The sequence below is a fragment of the Leptopilina heterotoma genome, unplaced genomic scaffold (assembly GCF_015476425.1).
Source record: "Leptopilina heterotoma isolate Lh14 unplaced genomic scaffold, ASM1547642v1 Lhet_17, whole genome shotgun sequence".
In the NCBI taxonomy this organism is placed as follows: domain Eukaryota; kingdom Metazoa; phylum Arthropoda; class Insecta; order Hymenoptera; family Figitidae; genus Leptopilina; species Leptopilina heterotoma.
In genome coordinates, this window is record NW_025110886.1 from 452,973 (window position 1) to 471,076 (window position 18,104).

The window sequence follows — 18,104 nt, forward strand, 5'->3', positions numbered from 1 at the left end:
AAAAAGTTTAAAAAATTTCTCTACAAAAAATAACAGCGTGGAAAGAGAAAAATTTTTTATTTTAAAGATTATTTATATATTATATATTAAATATTATTTTATATTATATTATTTATATAATTTACGGCTTCGAAAAATATTGAATTAAAAAAAAATTCCAATTATTTTAAAAACTCGGAGAAAATAGTATAAAAATGATTTTTAATTTACAGAAAAATCATTGTCTAAAAATTGTTTATAACATTTATATACAAGAAAAATGTTAATAATAAAAAAGAAAAATACAATTTTTCTGGATATATTCATGCGCCCTCTATAGTTGAAAGCAGGACAGACGAAAATTCACTAAAAATCACTAGTTCGAATTTTCCCACTAATTTGAAATTTTACAAAATCAAATATTGTTTTTTCGAATTTTTAAAAACAATTTTTTCAAATAAATTAATTAATGAAAATAAAAATATTTTTTTCAAATTAACAAAATATTCAACGAGTCCTGATATGAAATATTTCGAAATTCCAAAAAATGAAAATTTCCATTTCGAACTAATGATAATTTAGAAAAAAATTCATCCGCCCCAAAGTGATGTTTATGTTAATCGGTTAAAAGTTTAGCTGAACTCGAAATGCGAAACATTGAAGGTTGAACCGTGTTAAAAATGAAGGTCGAAGGTGCGTTTTCAATTATTTACAAAAAAAGTGTCCTTCACCTCACAATAACGTTAAATTTTTATTTCACAATTTTCTTTTACTAAATTTAATGTCGTGATTCGTATTTTTATTATTCACAAGACACAGTACAGTAATAATCATAACATTTTTATTAAAATGATTATTATTATCATTAAAAAGATGAAAAAGATTTATTTATTTAAAATTTTTTTTTAATTTAAAAAATTTTTTTTTAGTATTTTTTTTTATTGATTTTATTTAAATACTTTAATTAATCTGTTCATTAGAATTAATAAAATCGATTAATAACGCCTTTTTTGTATTTAGGCCTTTCCTTCATTTATTTTATTTTACTTTTAATGTAATTTTAAAAAGAAAAAAAATTAAAACAAAAAAAAAAACAAAAAATAGAAAAGAAGAAAGAAAATAAACACGGGGGAATTTAACGATGAAGATTACTGTACATCGTGGTCGTGCGAGAGATTAGTAAAGCAAATCGTGAGAATCCACATACGCACGCAAATCATATCGCAAAAAATTGAAATTCATAAATGGGAATGAAAACAAAAGGCAGTTACGAAATAAAACAAAAAAAAGTAATTAATGAGTGTTTATATTAAAACACAAAAAAAAATAATAATAATAAAACTGCTTGTGCGAGAAAAAACTTTTTTGAATAGAATTTTAAACGAATATTATGTGGAAAAAAAATTAATAATAACTAAAAGAAATTTTTGAGCTTTGTGGTGGAAAAAAAAAATTTCAAACACATACCATGTGAATCGTCCCGCGATTAGGATCTGCCGTAAAATGAGGTGAAACCGGAGCAGCTCCGGGCGCCCAACCGGGCCCCGAACTCGTCAACGGTGGTGGCGAACTCACCGGCGTTGATGGATTACTGCTATAACTCGATACTGATTGGTCCGTGGGGTAGATCTACAAATAATTAACAAAATTAAATCATTTCATTTTTTTGTGGATAATTAAATCATTTCTTTTTTGTGGATTATTAAATTATTTCATTTTTATGGGGAATTTTAGAGTATTTTTTGATTTTTTCAATTTTTTGACCGAATTTTTCCAAGGTAGGAAAAAATATAAAGCGGCATTCGCTTTATAAAAAATGTTTTGACTTAACGTTAAAATAGATTAGTTCTTTCAATTTAGCGTCAATTTACTTTATTCAAGAGGTGATTACAAGTTTCAGTTTATCAATTTCCCTGACAATTAAAAGACGATAAAATTATTTTCCCTGAGAAAAAAAATTCTTTTTACAGGAAAATATGAAAGTTTACGAAAGAAGAGTAAATTTTATGAATTTTAATCATTTTTAAAAATAACAATAATTATAACCCTTTCTGAATTCAATTATTTTCTACAATCTTCAATTTAACTTCATCTCTAAATCAATTATTTTAAATAATTTTCCGAAAGTTCTGGAATAATTCAATTATTTAAATAAAAAACATTATTTTTCTAAAATAATTGTAACTGTCGATGTTTTTTTTAAATTATCAAGATATTATTTTCAAAAAATTGTAATTAAAAAATTCTTACAATTGATTTTTTAAAAATATTTTACAAATATTATTACAAAATACAAATAAATATTTTAAATTTTTTACAATTAAAAAATTTCTAAACCAATTCAAATTTGGTAAAATCTTTGAAAAATAGTTGAATTTTTGGAAAAATATAATTATAAAAATATAAAATAATCAAAATTTTTGAAGAATTTTAATTATAAACATGATTATAATTTCTCCATAATTTTAATAAGTCCAAAAAAGTAAATTCTTATAAATTTTTATTTAAATTGTTCAAAAATAATTGAATCTTAAAAAATATGATAGAAGAATTCTATAAGAATTATTTTTTATATTTATTTTAATGTAATTTTTCGAAAATAATTGAATTTCTTAAAAAAAATTTTGGTATAATTTAAAAAAATTAATTTTTTGGTGAATTTTAATTAAAAATTTCGAACATAATTTTTTTTCTCTAGAATGTTAAAAATAATTCTAAAATTTTAGTATTTTTTTGTATGTATTTGAATTTTTGGAAATGTGTAATTTAAAGTATACAGAAAATATTTCATTGTAACAAAATTAGAAGTTAATTTTGAATTAAGTTTCATTTTTAAATTTACATTTACAGATTTTTTTATTAAAATATTTGAAAATCATTTTTGAAAATAATTATTTAAAAATAATTTTTGCGAAAAATTTATAGTTTTTGAATGATATACAATTGAAAAGTTTCCAAACCAATTCAAATTTGGTAAAATCTTTTTAAAATAATTGAATTTTTGGGAAAAATATATATATAAATAAAAATATAAAATAATCAATTTTTTGAAAAATTTTAAATTGTAAATATGATCATAATTTCTCTATAATTTTATGAAAGTCCAACAAGTATATTTTTATAAATTTTTATTCACATTGTTCAAAGATAATTGAATCTAAAAAAATTTGATAGAAGAATTCTACAAGTATTAGTTTTTAAAATTATTTCAATGTAATTTTTCGAAAATAATTGAATTTCTTAAAAAAATTTTTGTAATAATTTAATAAAAAAACTAGTTAATCTTATGATGAATTCAGAATTTTAATTGAAAATTTTGAACACGATTTTTCTTCTCTAAAATATTAAAAATAATTTTAAAATTTTAGTATTCTTTTTGTATGTATTTGAATTTACGAAAATAATCATGTATACTTACTGCAAATATTTAATTTTTTAAAAATTAGAAACCAAATTTAATTTTCAATTTTAAATTTACATCTATACAGAATGTTTATTAAAATTTTTCGAAAATTCAATTATTTCGACGAAATTTGCAATTAAAATTCTTCAAAAGTTGATTTACAAAATATTTTTAAAAAACAAGTTATTTTCGATTAAATTTGACAAAATTTTAATTATTCCAAAAGATTTTTATTTGTAGATATATTTAAAAAATTTCAATATCTTAAAAAATGATTCGAAAATAATTTTTTCCCGGACAAAAAATTGTTTTCGTCAATTCAGGCTTCACAGTGCCCCTAAAAAATTTATTAGGACAAATAGGGGACTTTTAGGGGACTATAAAAATTGTTTAAATAAAGTTAAAAATATAATTTATTTATAAGAACACAAACTTTAGTATAATTTTGAAATACTTGTTTTCATCAAAATACTGACTTTACTTTTATAAATTTCATGAAAAATTTCATCGATCATAAATTTTAAGATTTGAAACTTTCAAAACGAAAGTTTTAACTGTATTTTGTTAAATTTGGTGTGAATTCATCATTAAACGATAAAAGAAAAAAATAGGGGAACTTTAGGGATAATTTCCAAAATAGGGTACGTTTAGGGGTCAAAATTAAATAGGGGCGACTTTTAGGCAAATAGAGACTGTGAAGCCTGTGTCATTTGGACTTTTCCAAAAAGAAACCACATTCTAGAGCAGAAAAAATTTGTATACTTTTAACTTTTACTTTTTTCAACTTTTTTTTTTTTACTTCGGCAAATTTGTTTAAAGTGTAAAGGTAAAGTAAACTGACGAGTTTACATATATCTATAAGCCAGATATTTTCAGAAATGAACCCCCACAATGGGAACAGTTACTCAAACACTCTGTCGTTGCTTCAACTTATCGCTAAAAATCATCGGAGTAGTTGCTACCAAACCGAATGATTTGACGATTATTTTTTTGATGATCATTATCATCAAAAGTCGTTAGCAAAAGAAAGAGTAGTATTAAATGATCTGTCTGGAAAAAATGTAATATTTTAATTGTTAGTGAATGCGGTGATAAGAAGATGAAAAAGAGAAATCCTAATACTTACTCGGGGTGTGCTCACAACGGATGTAAGGGTTTTGCCGAGATTATCGGCAGCGGAGGGTTGATTGGCGGTGGGTGCACTGGGTGCGGAAGACGGTGCACCTGGTGCCGGTGCACTGGGACTATGGCTATATTGCAACGATGCCGGTGATGCGGTACCAGTTCCACTGTTCGTTGCGACCGCTCCACTTCCACGGAACGTCGACATTGGCGGCAACGACGGTGCACTCGTCACTGCTGAACCAAGAATTGGCGCCGGTGGTTCGCCATTCGGCGACATTGCCGAGTAAGCCTGAAAATAAAAAGAAAAAATGGTATCAATATTCACATCATCCAAGGACCCCAATGGAGAATTTTAATTCCAAAAACAAATTAAATTGTGACATGTAATTCCAATTGGGGTCCCGATCGGGACCCTGAATGGAATTTGGTCACTATTCGTAGATTTTGTTCCAAAACAATTAAATTGTGACCCAATGTCCAATTAGGGTCCCCGGGGACCCTAATTGGTCATAGGGTCACAATTTAATTGTTTTCGAATGAAATCGACGAATTGTTTTTCTTTTACTATAATACCTGTTTTAAAAAGACTAAAATAATAAAAACGAATGCTGGCGGAATTTTTAAAACACTTTTCCGTTTATGATGAAACTGGCGAGAGGGCTACTCCCTCGTTACGGTATCACGTTTACGAGGGAAGATTCGCGCGCAGGGAAGAAGCGTAAAGTTTGAACCAAAAAAAAAAAAAAAAAAAAAAAAAAACAGAAGCAGAAAAAGAAGAGAACGTCCAAGCTGGGGGAAAAATAAATAAACGCTCGTGGGAGGATCGTAAACGTTATCTCTCTCGTTGGGTCTAAAGAAATGCTCGAATGTTCCGCTCTCGGTTTTCCACCAGTGGCTTTATTACTAAACTGATCGTTTAAAATCCGCTGCCCTACCATGTGTGCGGACCTTGACACTAAACACTCGAAATCGAAGAAAACGCCTCTTTCTCATCACAAAGAATTTCACAATTTTCTCGTCATCCACTATAAACAATTGAAAGCAGCAAGAAACAATAAAAAAATCACAATTTTGAAAAGAAAAAATTGATTTTCCATAAAAAATAGTTAAAATCAAAAAAATAGAGTCTGTTCGTGCACTTGACTGAAAGCCACGCTGGAAGGCACGCTGGAAGCCTCGTTGGAAGCTGTATCAAGTAGCGGGAGGGTAATTCTATATATAGACGACGAGAGGATCGTTCAGTGAGTCATTTTGACGTACAAACTTCTGTCAACAGTGACTCTCAATATAGTGTACACACTTATATAGTGGCGAACCCGCAAAAGTGCAAATAAGAACACGCGAAAGAATCGGCGGCACCAGCTGGCAAACCATCGGATCGCACCAAGCGAAGGCCAAGGATCCGGGGGATAACGGGATTCCATTCAACATATACACAGCCAACGTCCCATGAGATTTAGTTTGCCCTGTGCGAATTTTAATCTTTTAGCAACTAACCGCCTGATTTATCGTTCAGGATAAACTGCATTAATCGATTTTTGTAGAAGATTTTTCTAAATATTTTTCGACAAATAGAATTTCTTTTGTAAATTAATATGGATTATTTCAGATGATTTTTCTTTTTTTTTCCCAAACACAACTTCATTTTATCAAAAATGGAAAAAAGCAGCTTATGTGCCGCTGTAACATTAATAAATAAATAAATCTACAAATGGCTTCAAAAATTTTGTATTTAAGTTTTTTAGGAATAATTAAATTCTTTTGACGAGTTTCTTTATAAATTTTTCAAAAATAATATTTTTTTTTAATCAATTTAATTGAAAATTAGGAAAATAATTGAATTAAACAAAGAATTTTTTCAATTTTTTTAAAAATAATCTTGTTACAAAGAATTTTGTCAAAGAACTTGATAATCAATTTTATTAACAAACTTTTTGATTTCCTCGAAGAATTTTATTAATTTAGAAAAATAATTAAATTCTCGCGAAGAATTTTGTTAAAATTTTTCAAAAATCCTAACTAAATTCCTTTGGAGAATGTCTTAAAGTTTTTTTTTTAAATAATGTAGTTTTTTGAATAGTTTTAAATGAAAATAATAAAAAATAGAAAATAATTGAATTTCTTTTATGAAATGTTATTAAAATTGTATTAAATATAATTGAATTTCTGAAAAGAATTTTACTATTTATAAAAGTAATTAAATCATTCCAAAGAATTTTATAAAATTTTTAGAAAATTGAATTGTGGGGAACATAAAGATAATTGGAATTTTGAGGAGAATTTAAAAAAATTTTTAAACATAGGTAATTGAATTTTAGCCGAAGAATTTTATTACTTTTAAAAATAATTGAATTGTTTGTTTAGAATTTTATAAAAAAATTTATGAAAATAATGCAAAATAGAAAATTTTTTATTTTCAAATATGAATTTTTGAAAAATTTCTGATTCAAAATTAAAAAGAAAAATTCAATTAATAACTAATTTACTGATTAATTTATTCTTGTTTATTTATGTAAAAATTTTAAATAAAATTCTTCGGAAGAATTCAATTATTTTCATAAATAATCACATTTTTCGTAAGAATTCAATTATTTTTATAAATAGTAAACTTTTTTGAAAAAAATTCAATTATTTTTAAACAAAATTTTAATAAAATTTCAAAAACGAATAGAATTATTTTCTAAAATTTAAATAACTCCTTCGAAATAATTCAATTACTTTTTTAAATAGTAAAATCTCTGCAAAAATTTAATTATTTTCAAAAAAAAATTTCATGAAAGAATTCAATTTTTTTTGCTTAAAAAAAAATGTCAAAAGAATTCAATTATTTTCTGAAATTTTAATAAATCTTTCGAAACAATTAAATTTTAGTTATAAATAGTAAATTTTTTTGCAAAAATTCAAGTGTTTTTAATACAATTTTAATAAAATTTCTTAAGAAATTCAATTATTTTCTAAATTTTCAATTAAAATTATTCAAAAAACTACATTATTTAAAAAAAAATCTTTAAAAAATTCTTCAATGGAATTCAATTAGGATTTTTAAAAATTTTCAACAAAAGTCTTCGTGAGAATTCAATTATTTTCCTAAATAATAAAATTCTTCGAAGAAATAAAAAAATTTGATAATAATTTAATAATTAAATCTTAAAAAATTATGATAAAAAAAATTCTAAGAATTAAGTAGTTTTTAAAATTATTTTAATGTAATTTTTCGAAAAAAATTGAATTTCTTAAAAAGTTTTTGTATTATATATTTAAGAAAATCTAATTAATTTTTTGATGAATTTTAATGAAATGAATATGATTTTTTCTCCAAAATGTTAAAAATAATTCTAAAATGTTAGTATTTTTTGTATATATGTATTTGAATTTTCAGAAATATGTAATTGAAAGTACTAAAAATACTAAATTTTAAAAAAATTAGAAGCTAATTTAAATTAAATTTCATTTTTAAATTTATATTTACAACTTTGTCATGAAAATTTTTGAAAATTCAATTATTTTCGCAAAATTTGCAATTAAAATTCTTCAATAGTTGACTTTCAAAAGTTTTAACAAAATATTTTTAAAAGAATTAATTATTTTCAATTCATTTTTGAATCAATTTTTTTATGTTTAAATAATTTTTTAATAATTTATAGGTTTTGAATTATATACAATTGAAAAATTACCAAACAATTGAAATTTGTTAAAAATCTTTTAAAAATAATTGAATTTTTTGAAAAATAGAAATAAAAATAAAAAATAATCAAATTTTTGAAGAATTTTAATTACAAATATGATCATAATTCCTCCATAATTTTAATAAGTCTAAAAAAAGAAAATTTCTATCAATTTTGATTTATTTTGTTCAAAGATAATTGAATCTTAAAAAATATAGAAGAATTCTATAAGAATTAATTAACTAATAATAAATAACTAATTATTAAAATTCTTTTAATGTAATTTTTCGAAAATAATTGAATTTATTGAAAGAATTTTTGTTAGAAGCTAATTTGAATTAAGTTTCATTTTTAAATTTACATTTATAGATTTTTCATTAAAATTTTTAATAAATCAATTTTTTTCGCTAAATTTTGCCATTAAAATTCTTTAAAAGTTGATTTTGAAAAATTGTAACTCAAAATATTTGGAAAAATTAATTATTTTAGAAAATTATATGAAAAATATTTGAAAAAAATTTATTATTTTAAAAAATTGTAACAAATTATTTCAAAAAAAAAAATTAATTATTTTCAATTAAATCTTACAAGATTTCAATTATTCAGAAAAAATTTTTATTACAGATATATTAAAAAAATTTAATTATCTTAAAAATTGATTCAAAAATATTTCGGTAAATTTTTTTTCAAGTGAATGGGTAAAGTAAACTAAATAGTTTACATATTTATAAGCCAGATATTTTCAAAAATGATACTCCACAATTGGAATGAATTTTTTTTTCACAAATAAATTTTAATTTGTTTTTAAAAATTTTTTAAATTAAAATTTAACAATTAAAATTAAAAAATTAAAATTTAACAAATAAAATTAAAAAATTAAAATTTTAAAAACAAAATTTGAAAATTAAAATTTAACAATTAAAGTTTAATAATTAAAATTTAAAAATTGAAATTAAAAAATGAAATTAAAACGTACCATTTGGTCGTGGGGTAAATGCATAGGATACGCCGGTTGGGTCAGGTGGGGTGGGCCATATCCGCTGTAGGGTGGTTGAACTCCGCCGCCTCCGCCTGTCCAAGGATCCCCAGGACCAGTTCCCGCAGCATTCCCATCTGGAAAAAAAGAAGAAAACCAAAAGTCAACATTTAATCTCCATTTATCGATTGACGGTAATTCTAATTTTATGATTCAATAAAGCGCATCATCTCCTTTTTGTGTTTGTTTTCTCTCTGACTCTCTAAATGAATCCAATTGTGGGCTCCCTTTTGTTATACGTAATTCTCTCCGCTGTCAAGAGTAGTATCGTACCGCGAGGGAAAGAGAGAGAAAAAAAGAAAAAAGAAACGAACGGTGAAAAGCACGTGCCGTTCACTGACCGTGGAATGCGCTGCACGTGCTCAATGCTCTGCTAAATCGACAACTAAACAGAGTTCCGAAAGGCACTTATTTTACATGTCACCCCACTCGATACTGATCAATTAACAAAAAAAAAACAAAAAAATTAAAAAAAAGTTAACATTAACCCCAACAAAAAAATTACCAAAAAATCTCGCCAACTTTAAAAAAAACTCAATTAACAAAAAAAAAAAAGAAAATTAACATTAACCCCAACAAAAAAATTACCAAAAAATCTCGCCAACTTAAAAAAAACTCAATTAACAAAAAAAAAATTAACATTAACCCCAACAAAAAAATTACCAACAAATTTTTTTTTCAAGCAGAAAAAATAATTTTATCTTTTTTCTGATTGGCTCTAGAAAAAACAAAAAAATCATTTCATGAGTCATAAGACTCGCACAAAAAAAAACTATCGCGAGTTAATAAAAAAAAACTGCTATTAATTTTCGAAAAAAATAACTTTCGGGCTTTAAAAAAAAAACTGCCACTGATTTACGATTTTTACTCTCCTCGAGACTTTATCGATAGGAACAAAAAATAGAATCCAAGAGTCGTAATTCCGCTTGAAAAGAACGGCAATAACTTTCATGTATTTCTTTAATACTTTGCTCTCAATATAATTTTTTTCCATTTTTTCCCCTGAAAAACATTGCGAGTCAAGAATTTTATTTTGTATTTAAAAATAATTTTTCGAAGAAAACTATTTTTCGTCTATAAAAAGAAAAAGGCAGTTTCTTTTTCCATTTGTGAAAATAGGGATGAAATATTTTTCTTCATATTCTCTCTCTCTCTCTTTCTTGGTTAGAGACTTTTTCGCGACCTTTTTTTTTTCGTTTTCAAAGGGGGAAAAGAGGGAGATGTTTCTTTTTATTGTACACAAAAAATAGGGGGAAAGAATCGATTATCGAGAATCGCGAATATTGATCCGTAAGGACGACTACGACGACGACGACGTTTTCTTAGTCCTGCGCATTTAATCTATCGACGAATCCCTTTGTCAGAGCACTTTTACGGACGATGGAACTTTCTCCAATTTCCTAAACTCTTTCATCCCTTTTCTCTATTCTATTCTCTCTCTCTCCTGACCCTTTGGATTCGATTCGATCACATTCATCTAACGCTCAAGGAGATGAAGCATGAAAAGAAAAGTGAAAAAAAGAAAATTTCCCTCTTCCGGAAATACTCGAGATATAAAGAAAAACGGAAAAAAAGATCATCGACCGCAATTTTTAAGAATCCTTATTTTTATTTTTGAATCTTTAAGCTAAAATTTCATCGAGATTTAAATAGAGAGAAAGAAAATTTTTTCGAGAATTAAAAATTAACTTACCGATATAGTAGGAATCCGCGTAAAGTGCGGCAGCCTTTGGTGAAGTGTATCTCGGAGAATCCTGTCCGAATTCATCAGAGCCATACTGTAACAAAAAAAAGGCAAAAGGAAAATTATTAACAATTTATTAAAAACAAGATAATTAATAATTAATAAATTATATGATTTTAATTATAAATATAAAAAGTATCAAAAGTATCAAAAGTATAAAAATATAAAAGTATAAAACTATAATATAAAAGTATAAAAATATAAAAAGTATAAAATTTTATATAAAAGTATAAAAATTGACACATTGCTTTTTTTTCCTCGACATTTATCCCAAAAAAGATAGTTCTTAAATCTAAGCGAAAAAACTGACGTTTAAACCAATTCTTTGATATTTTGTATCAGAAATTCAAAATTCAAGATGGCGGATCCAAAATGGCGGTTATTTCATGATTAGATCAGTTTTGGAAATTAAACGAATATTTTTTATTTATATTTTCTGAAAAGTGTACAAAATTGTACGGAATGACCCACAAATTTTTTCATTTTTTTTTTGGTCATTCGACGCGAATTTTCCCTCTTTGTTAACGAATTTTAAATTTTCATTATTAAAAGTTGTATTCATCGACTGGAACATAATTCTCAAGTTTCTCAGCAGTTCGTCAAATTGGAAGTTTTTTAGGGTCACTGATTACGAATTCAACTTCTGCTTTTCAAAATTCAAAAAATGGTGGATCCAATTTGGCGAATCCAATATTAAAATTATTTTCAAAGTATAAATTTTCGAAAATTTAAATTTGAAATCATCTGAAATTTAAGAATTTTTAAAGAATTCCAACTATAACATTCTTTCTATATTGAATTATTTTCTAAAATTTTTAACTAATTCTGTTGTCGAATCGAAAGGAAATTGATTTTAAAAATTATTTTCTGTTTATTTCGCGATTAGAAGAGTTTTGGAAACTAAAAGAGAGGTTTTTATTTATATTGTCTGAAAAGTGTGTAAAATTGTACGAAATGACCTGCAAAATTTTTGATTTTTTTGGGTTATTCCACACGAATTTTCCCACTCTGTAAGCTAATTTTTAATTTTCATTAATAAAAGTTGTATTCATCGCCTGGAACATAATTCTCAAGTTACTCAGCAGTTCGTCAATTCATTTAGAAATTATAAGCGTTTTTTTTATTTTTTTTGGGGTCATTCCAAGCAAATTTTATCATTTTTTTTACCTACCTTTCAGTTTTCATTACTGAAAGTTGTATACTAATATTGAATTATTTTCTAAAAATTTTTATTACAATTCTTCAACTTTAAATTAATTATATTTTTAAAAATTCAAAATGGCGGATCCAATATGGCGAACTTTTTTGTAAAAATTCTTCGAATTTAGTTCAAAATTAGTATCTAGGGGTTTTTTAGGTCGCTGATTACGAATTCAAGGTCCGTTTTTAAAAATTCAAAATGGCGGATCCAATATAGCGGACTTTTTTAAAAAAATTAAACCAATTCGGTTAAAACTTAGTATCCAGGGGTTTTTAGGGTCACTGATTACGAATTCAACGTCTGTTTTTAAAAATTCAAAATGGCGGATCCAATATGGCGAACTTTTTTTAAAAAATTGTTCGAATTCAGTTTAAACTCAGTATCTAGGGGTTTTTTAGGTCGCTGATTACGAATTCAAGGTCCGTTTTTAAAAATTCAAAATGGCGGATCCAATATAGCGGACTTTTTTAAAAAAATTAAACCAATTCGGTTAAAACTTAGTATCCAGGGGTTTTTAGGGTCACTGATTACGAATTCAACGTCTGTTTTTAAAAATTCAAAATGGCGGATCCAATATGGCGAACTTTTTTTAAAAAATTGTTCGAATTCAGTTTAAACTCAGTATCTAGGGGTTTTTTAGGTCGCTGATTACGAATTCAAGGTCCGTTTTTAAAAATTCAAAATGGCGGATCCAATATAGCGGACTTTTTTAAAAAAATTAAACCAATTCGGTTAAAACTTAGTATCCAGGGGTTTTTAGGGTCACTGATTACGAATTCAACGTCTGTTTTTAAAAATTCAAAATGGCGGATCCAATATGGCGAACTTTTTTTAAAAAATTGTTCGAATTCAGTTTAAACTCAGTATCTAGAGGTTTTTAAGGTCGCTGATTACGAATACAGTGTTCAAATTGAAAATAATTAATTATTAAAATGTAAGAAATAAATTTTTTTTTCAAATAACGTATTTCGTTTTGATAAAATTGCGATTGATAAAGTCTCAATTATTTGACTAAATACATAACGTTTAGTTTGCGGTTTCAAGAGTATATTTGACTAGTTCAAGGGTGTGTAATGTTTCAATGAGACGAGAATTCCAAACCTACCCCCCACCCCTCTCTTCTCTCTCTATTCTTCCCACCACCATCTCCAATTGGGTTGTTTTCCTTCACACGTGTTTGTGGCACGTGTCGGATTGATTGTCGACAATCTCTGGTATGGATTTTTCTCTCGTTTTTCACTCCCCCATTTGAAAGCGCGCGTTTACTCTGTAATTAGAGCACTCTCGAATTTACCAGAAGATGAGTATCGTGTGTGTCGGTAATTCTCCAAAAAAAAAAAAACAAATATGTAAAAAACATTTTTTTTCACACGGAAAAAAAATAAATTTTTAAATTGAAAGGGAATTTTTTTTTCGATATTTTTTTTTCCTCTCAGAAATAAAAAATAATTGTTTTAATTTTTTTTTTTTTGAATAAAGAAAGAAAAGAGAAGTTTCGTCAATGTAAATATTTAATTCATCGCTTTTGTACTTGATCCGGCGTCTCTCTTTTGAATATTGCCTTTTCAATAAATATGGAAATTAACTATAACATTGCTGATAAGGATATAAAAGAGACCTCGAGGCAAACAAAAGGAGAGTTATTAAGAAAAAATTGTCTTTTTCTCAATTCTTAATAATTACATTTATTTGAATAATATATTTTTGCATTTTAATTAATGATAAAAAAAATTATATATAAACAGGAATTTTTATATTATGTATAAAAATTACATTTTATTTCAATTTGTATAACATTTTTTGGAAAAATATTTCTTTTCAAAAGATTATTAAAGAGCACGTAATAAAAATATAAAGATTATAAAAACTATAAATATAATATAAAATTATTATTATTATTTTTATTACATAAAACATTAAGATTAATATAAAGATTACGTGAATTTTATTTTTCAAAAATAAAAAACAGAAATATTTTTTAATGAAAAAATGATATTTTTGTTTTCATAAATATTTGTATATAATTTTTTTTTTAGTAAATAAATTTCTAAAATGACATCAAAGATGATGATGATGATGATGATGATGGCAGTATAGTGAGTCGTTAAAGTTTAGTGAGATAATTGTTCCATTTTAATTTAATGACCCTGTTATGCATCCAGCGCGTTTCATGTTCTCCTGGTATAATCTAAAGCGAAACTAACAAATCATTTTTAAACAAGGACAATCGTTAGAGACAATAATATTCTAATATAAATATTTTTTTTATTCCATTTAAAATGAGAAAAAAAATATCCGAGTTTTTATTTATATTTTCTGAAAAGTGTATAAATTTGTACGGAATGACCCGAAAATTTTTTTGATTTTTTTGGGTCATTCCACGCGAATTGTCCCACATTTTTACCTAATTTTTAATATTCATTACTAAAAGTTGTATTCATCGCCTGGAACATAATTCTCAGCAGTAAAACGAATTTCTCAGCAGTTGGTCAATTCGTTTAGAAGTTATAAGCGTTTTTTGATTTTTTTGATTTTTTTGGGTCATTCCAAGCAAATTTTACCACTTTTTATTATCTAATTTTTAGTTTTCATTACTAAAAGTTGTATTCTAATATTGAATTATTTTCTGAAAATTTTTAACTAAAATTCTTCAACTTCAAATTAATTATATTTTTATAATAATTTTCAGAAATTTATTTCCGAATTTAATATTATTTAAATACGAAAATTGAATTTTTCATTCTATAAAACTCGCAAACTGTAATATTTAAAAAATAAACTTTTTAAAATGAAAAAGGAAATTCAAAGAAAATTTGACATTTTCAATATATATTTTCATAGGACAAAAATAACTTGAATTTTTGTAGGATTTCTAGAAATTTGATATTTTTCTACTGCACTTTGAGAATAAAATTCTGTAAAATTTTGTGATATCCCTGACCTGTGACAACTCTGTTGTAGAGTTGAAAATAATAAAAATGTTAAATAAGAAAAAGACCAAAGCAAAAGTAAATTTCAAAAACAAGATTTTATTAATAATTAGTGATTTTTTACGAATAATTAGTAACTTTCTACCAATAATTTGTAATTATCTTCTTAAATTATTAGCTACTAATAATTATCAAATTTCTACTAAAAATTGGTTATTTTTTCTAAAAAAAAATTTTTTTTAAAATAAAAATAGTTATTTTTTTCTAAAAATCAGTTAATTTCGAACTAAAAATTTGTTATTTTTTACTGATTATTAGTTATTTTCTACTAATAATTAGTAATTTTTTTTTACTAAAAATTTGTAATGTTCTACAAATTATTAGTCATTTTCTTACTAATAATTAGTTATTTTTAGCTAATAATTAGTTATTTTCTACTAATAATTAGTTATTTTTTGCTAATAATCATTTACTTTCTAATAATAATTATTAATTTTCTACTAATATTTGTAAATTTTCTTATGAAAATTTATATTCTACTAATAATTATTAGTTATTTTCTCTAAATAATTTTTTTTTTTAATTAAAATATCTCAGGAGCCAAAATTTTAATAATATCAAAGTATAAAAAATAAAAATACCATTTTATAATTTGTATAGTCTGTAGGACTGACGAACATGATGTGAGTTTGTATTTTGTCGAATGTGGAGAAATGTGGCAACAGTGCGCGAATTCAGCTACCGTCGGACTGAGGATGATGCGAGCAACACACGCACGCACTTGGGAAAAGATCGTCGACACCACACACAACACACCAACTCTGAACGAACGAAGAAAAGTAGGCGGAGTGAGACAGAGAAGTCACCAGAGGCCACGCGCTTCTCAGCTGGTCATCATTTTCATTCAAATTTTACATTCTCCATTTTAATTTTTTTTTTGACGCTTTTTCCAAAAAAAGCGCTTTTTTCCGCCCGCTCGTAAATATTTCCACTCACGACAAAAATGATATATGTTAAAATATTCCACAGAATCAGACAACTCTAGGTATTAGTGTTCCGAACCAAAAAAAAGAAACCCTCCTTTTCCGTGTCCTCACAAAACTTTCCACTCCGAATAGTATTAAAATTTCCTCCACATTCACCTTAACGTCTTTACAATGATATTTCGAAAAATTTTCTAAATTTTACCATTCGGCTAAATTCGTTGCCGAATTCTTTTTTTTCGAATTCACTAAATAATTTTCCACTAAATCCAAAAAAAAGTATATTTACTTTAAAAATATCACAACACAAAGTTTAAAAAACAAAAAAAGTTAATGTCCAAAGTTTAAAAACCGAAAAATTAAATTTTTAATTAAAAAAAAGTAAAATTTTAATTTAAAAAATTAAAATTTTCTTCGTAAAGGGGGAATTTTTTTTCTCCCTCAAAAAAAAATGGAACGGGGAACAAAAATTTACCCACTAATGACGAAAGACTACGCACGACTGGCCTTTCCTTTCGATGCAACGCAAAACTTTGTGTTAGGAGTCGTGTGATGAAGGACGAGGAGAGAGAAGAGGGGTGAAGGTGGAAGAAGAGCCAATGGTCGGCCAATCGAACGCCTCCACAGACCCCACTTCTTCTTTTTCTTCTTATGCTTCTTCTTCTCATATAGAGGAAATAGAAGCGATGAACAGCAGGCCTCGTGCTATCGTAACTGCTGTGCATTTACTATTCTACTTCGACTTTAGGAACAAGAATTGCCGCAAAAGAGAGAGAGAGAGAGAGAAAGATACATGTGGACGTATAGGACTATTATCGTTTGTCCGACATCGCGTCCAATCACCTACCACACAATGTAAAACGATTCACAATTTCTCCATCGCCTATATAAACATTGCCGAATCGAAGGGAAATTAATTTTTAAAATTATTTTTTGTTTATTTCACGATTAAATGAGTTTTGGAAATTAAAAGAGTTGTTTTTATTTATATTTTCTGAAAAGTGTACAAAATTTTATGGAATGACCCAAAAAAAATTTTTGAGACAATTTTATTGCACATTATTTTTTGTTTACCCATTTCAGTTTTCGAAGTTTTGGAAACAGTGGTTTTTATTCATAAAGTCCAAAAAGTGTATAAAATTATACGGAATGACCCAAAAAAAATTTTTGATACAATTTTCTTGAACATTATTTTCTCTTTATTTCAGTTTTGGAAACAAAAAGAGTGTTTTTTTTTATATTTTCTGAAAAGTGTATAAAATTGTATGGAATGACCCAAAAAAATTTTTGAGACAATTTTCTTGAACATTATTTTTTGTTTATTTCAGTTTTGGAAGCCAGAAGAGTGGTTTCTGTCAATAAAGTCTAAAAAGTGTACAAAACTGTACGGAATGACCCACAAAATTTTTTGAGACAATTTTTTTGAATATTATTTTTTGTTTATTTTATGATAGAAGAGTTTTGTAAAATAAAAAAGTGGTTTTTGATTATATTGTCTGAAAAGTGTGTAATTTTGTACGGAATGACCAGCAAATTTTTGGAGACAATTTTTGGGTAAATGCAGGATTTTTATTTTTTATCATAAAAAAGTATATATAATTTACCCACTTTTGTTACCTAATTTTGAGTTTTTGTTACTAAAATAGTTGTAAACATTGCCTGGAATATAACTCCTAAGTTTCACAGCAGTTGGTCAATTCGTTTAGAAGTTATAATCGTTTTTTGGATTTTTTTGGTGTCATTCCACGTCGAATGCATTCACTTTTTTCGGTCAATTTGACATTTTTTCTATTAAAAGTAAGTCACAGATCGTAATAAATATAATTTTTAAAGCAATTCGTCAATTTAATTAAAAAGTAACACCGTTTTTGGGGGATTTTTTCGGGGTTATTCCATTAAACTGTAAGTATCCACTTTTATTGACAAATTTGAAATTTTTTTCATTGAAAGTAAGCCCTTCATGGTAATAGAAACAATTACCAAGTTTTACAAAAATCCGTTAATTTGTTTAAAAGTTATAGTCGTTTTTTGAATTTTT

The 18,104-nt window shown here is 25.7% G+C and overlaps 1 protein-coding gene across 15 annotated transcripts in view; it reads right to left on the reverse strand.

Annotated features, from left to right (window-relative positions):
- Positions 1-18,104, reverse strand: part of LOC122499658 (transcription factor 12) — a 231,710-nt gene that overhangs the window by 21,885 nt on the left and 191,721 nt on the right. For all 15 annotated transcript variants that reach the window (XM_043608123.1, XM_043608121.1, XM_043608124.1 and 12 more), the window contains 4 exons: positions 10,902-10,986; positions 9,149-9,285; positions 4,509-4,796; positions 1,447-1,608 (listed from right to left, as the gene is read on the reverse strand). In XM_043608123.1, the coding sequence (XP_043464058.1) occupies positions 1,447-1,608; positions 4,509-4,796; positions 9,149-9,285; positions 10,902-10,986 (672 nt within the window). The remainder of the gene's footprint in view (positions 1-1,446; positions 1,609-4,508; positions 4,797-9,148; positions 9,286-10,901; positions 10,987-18,104) is intronic.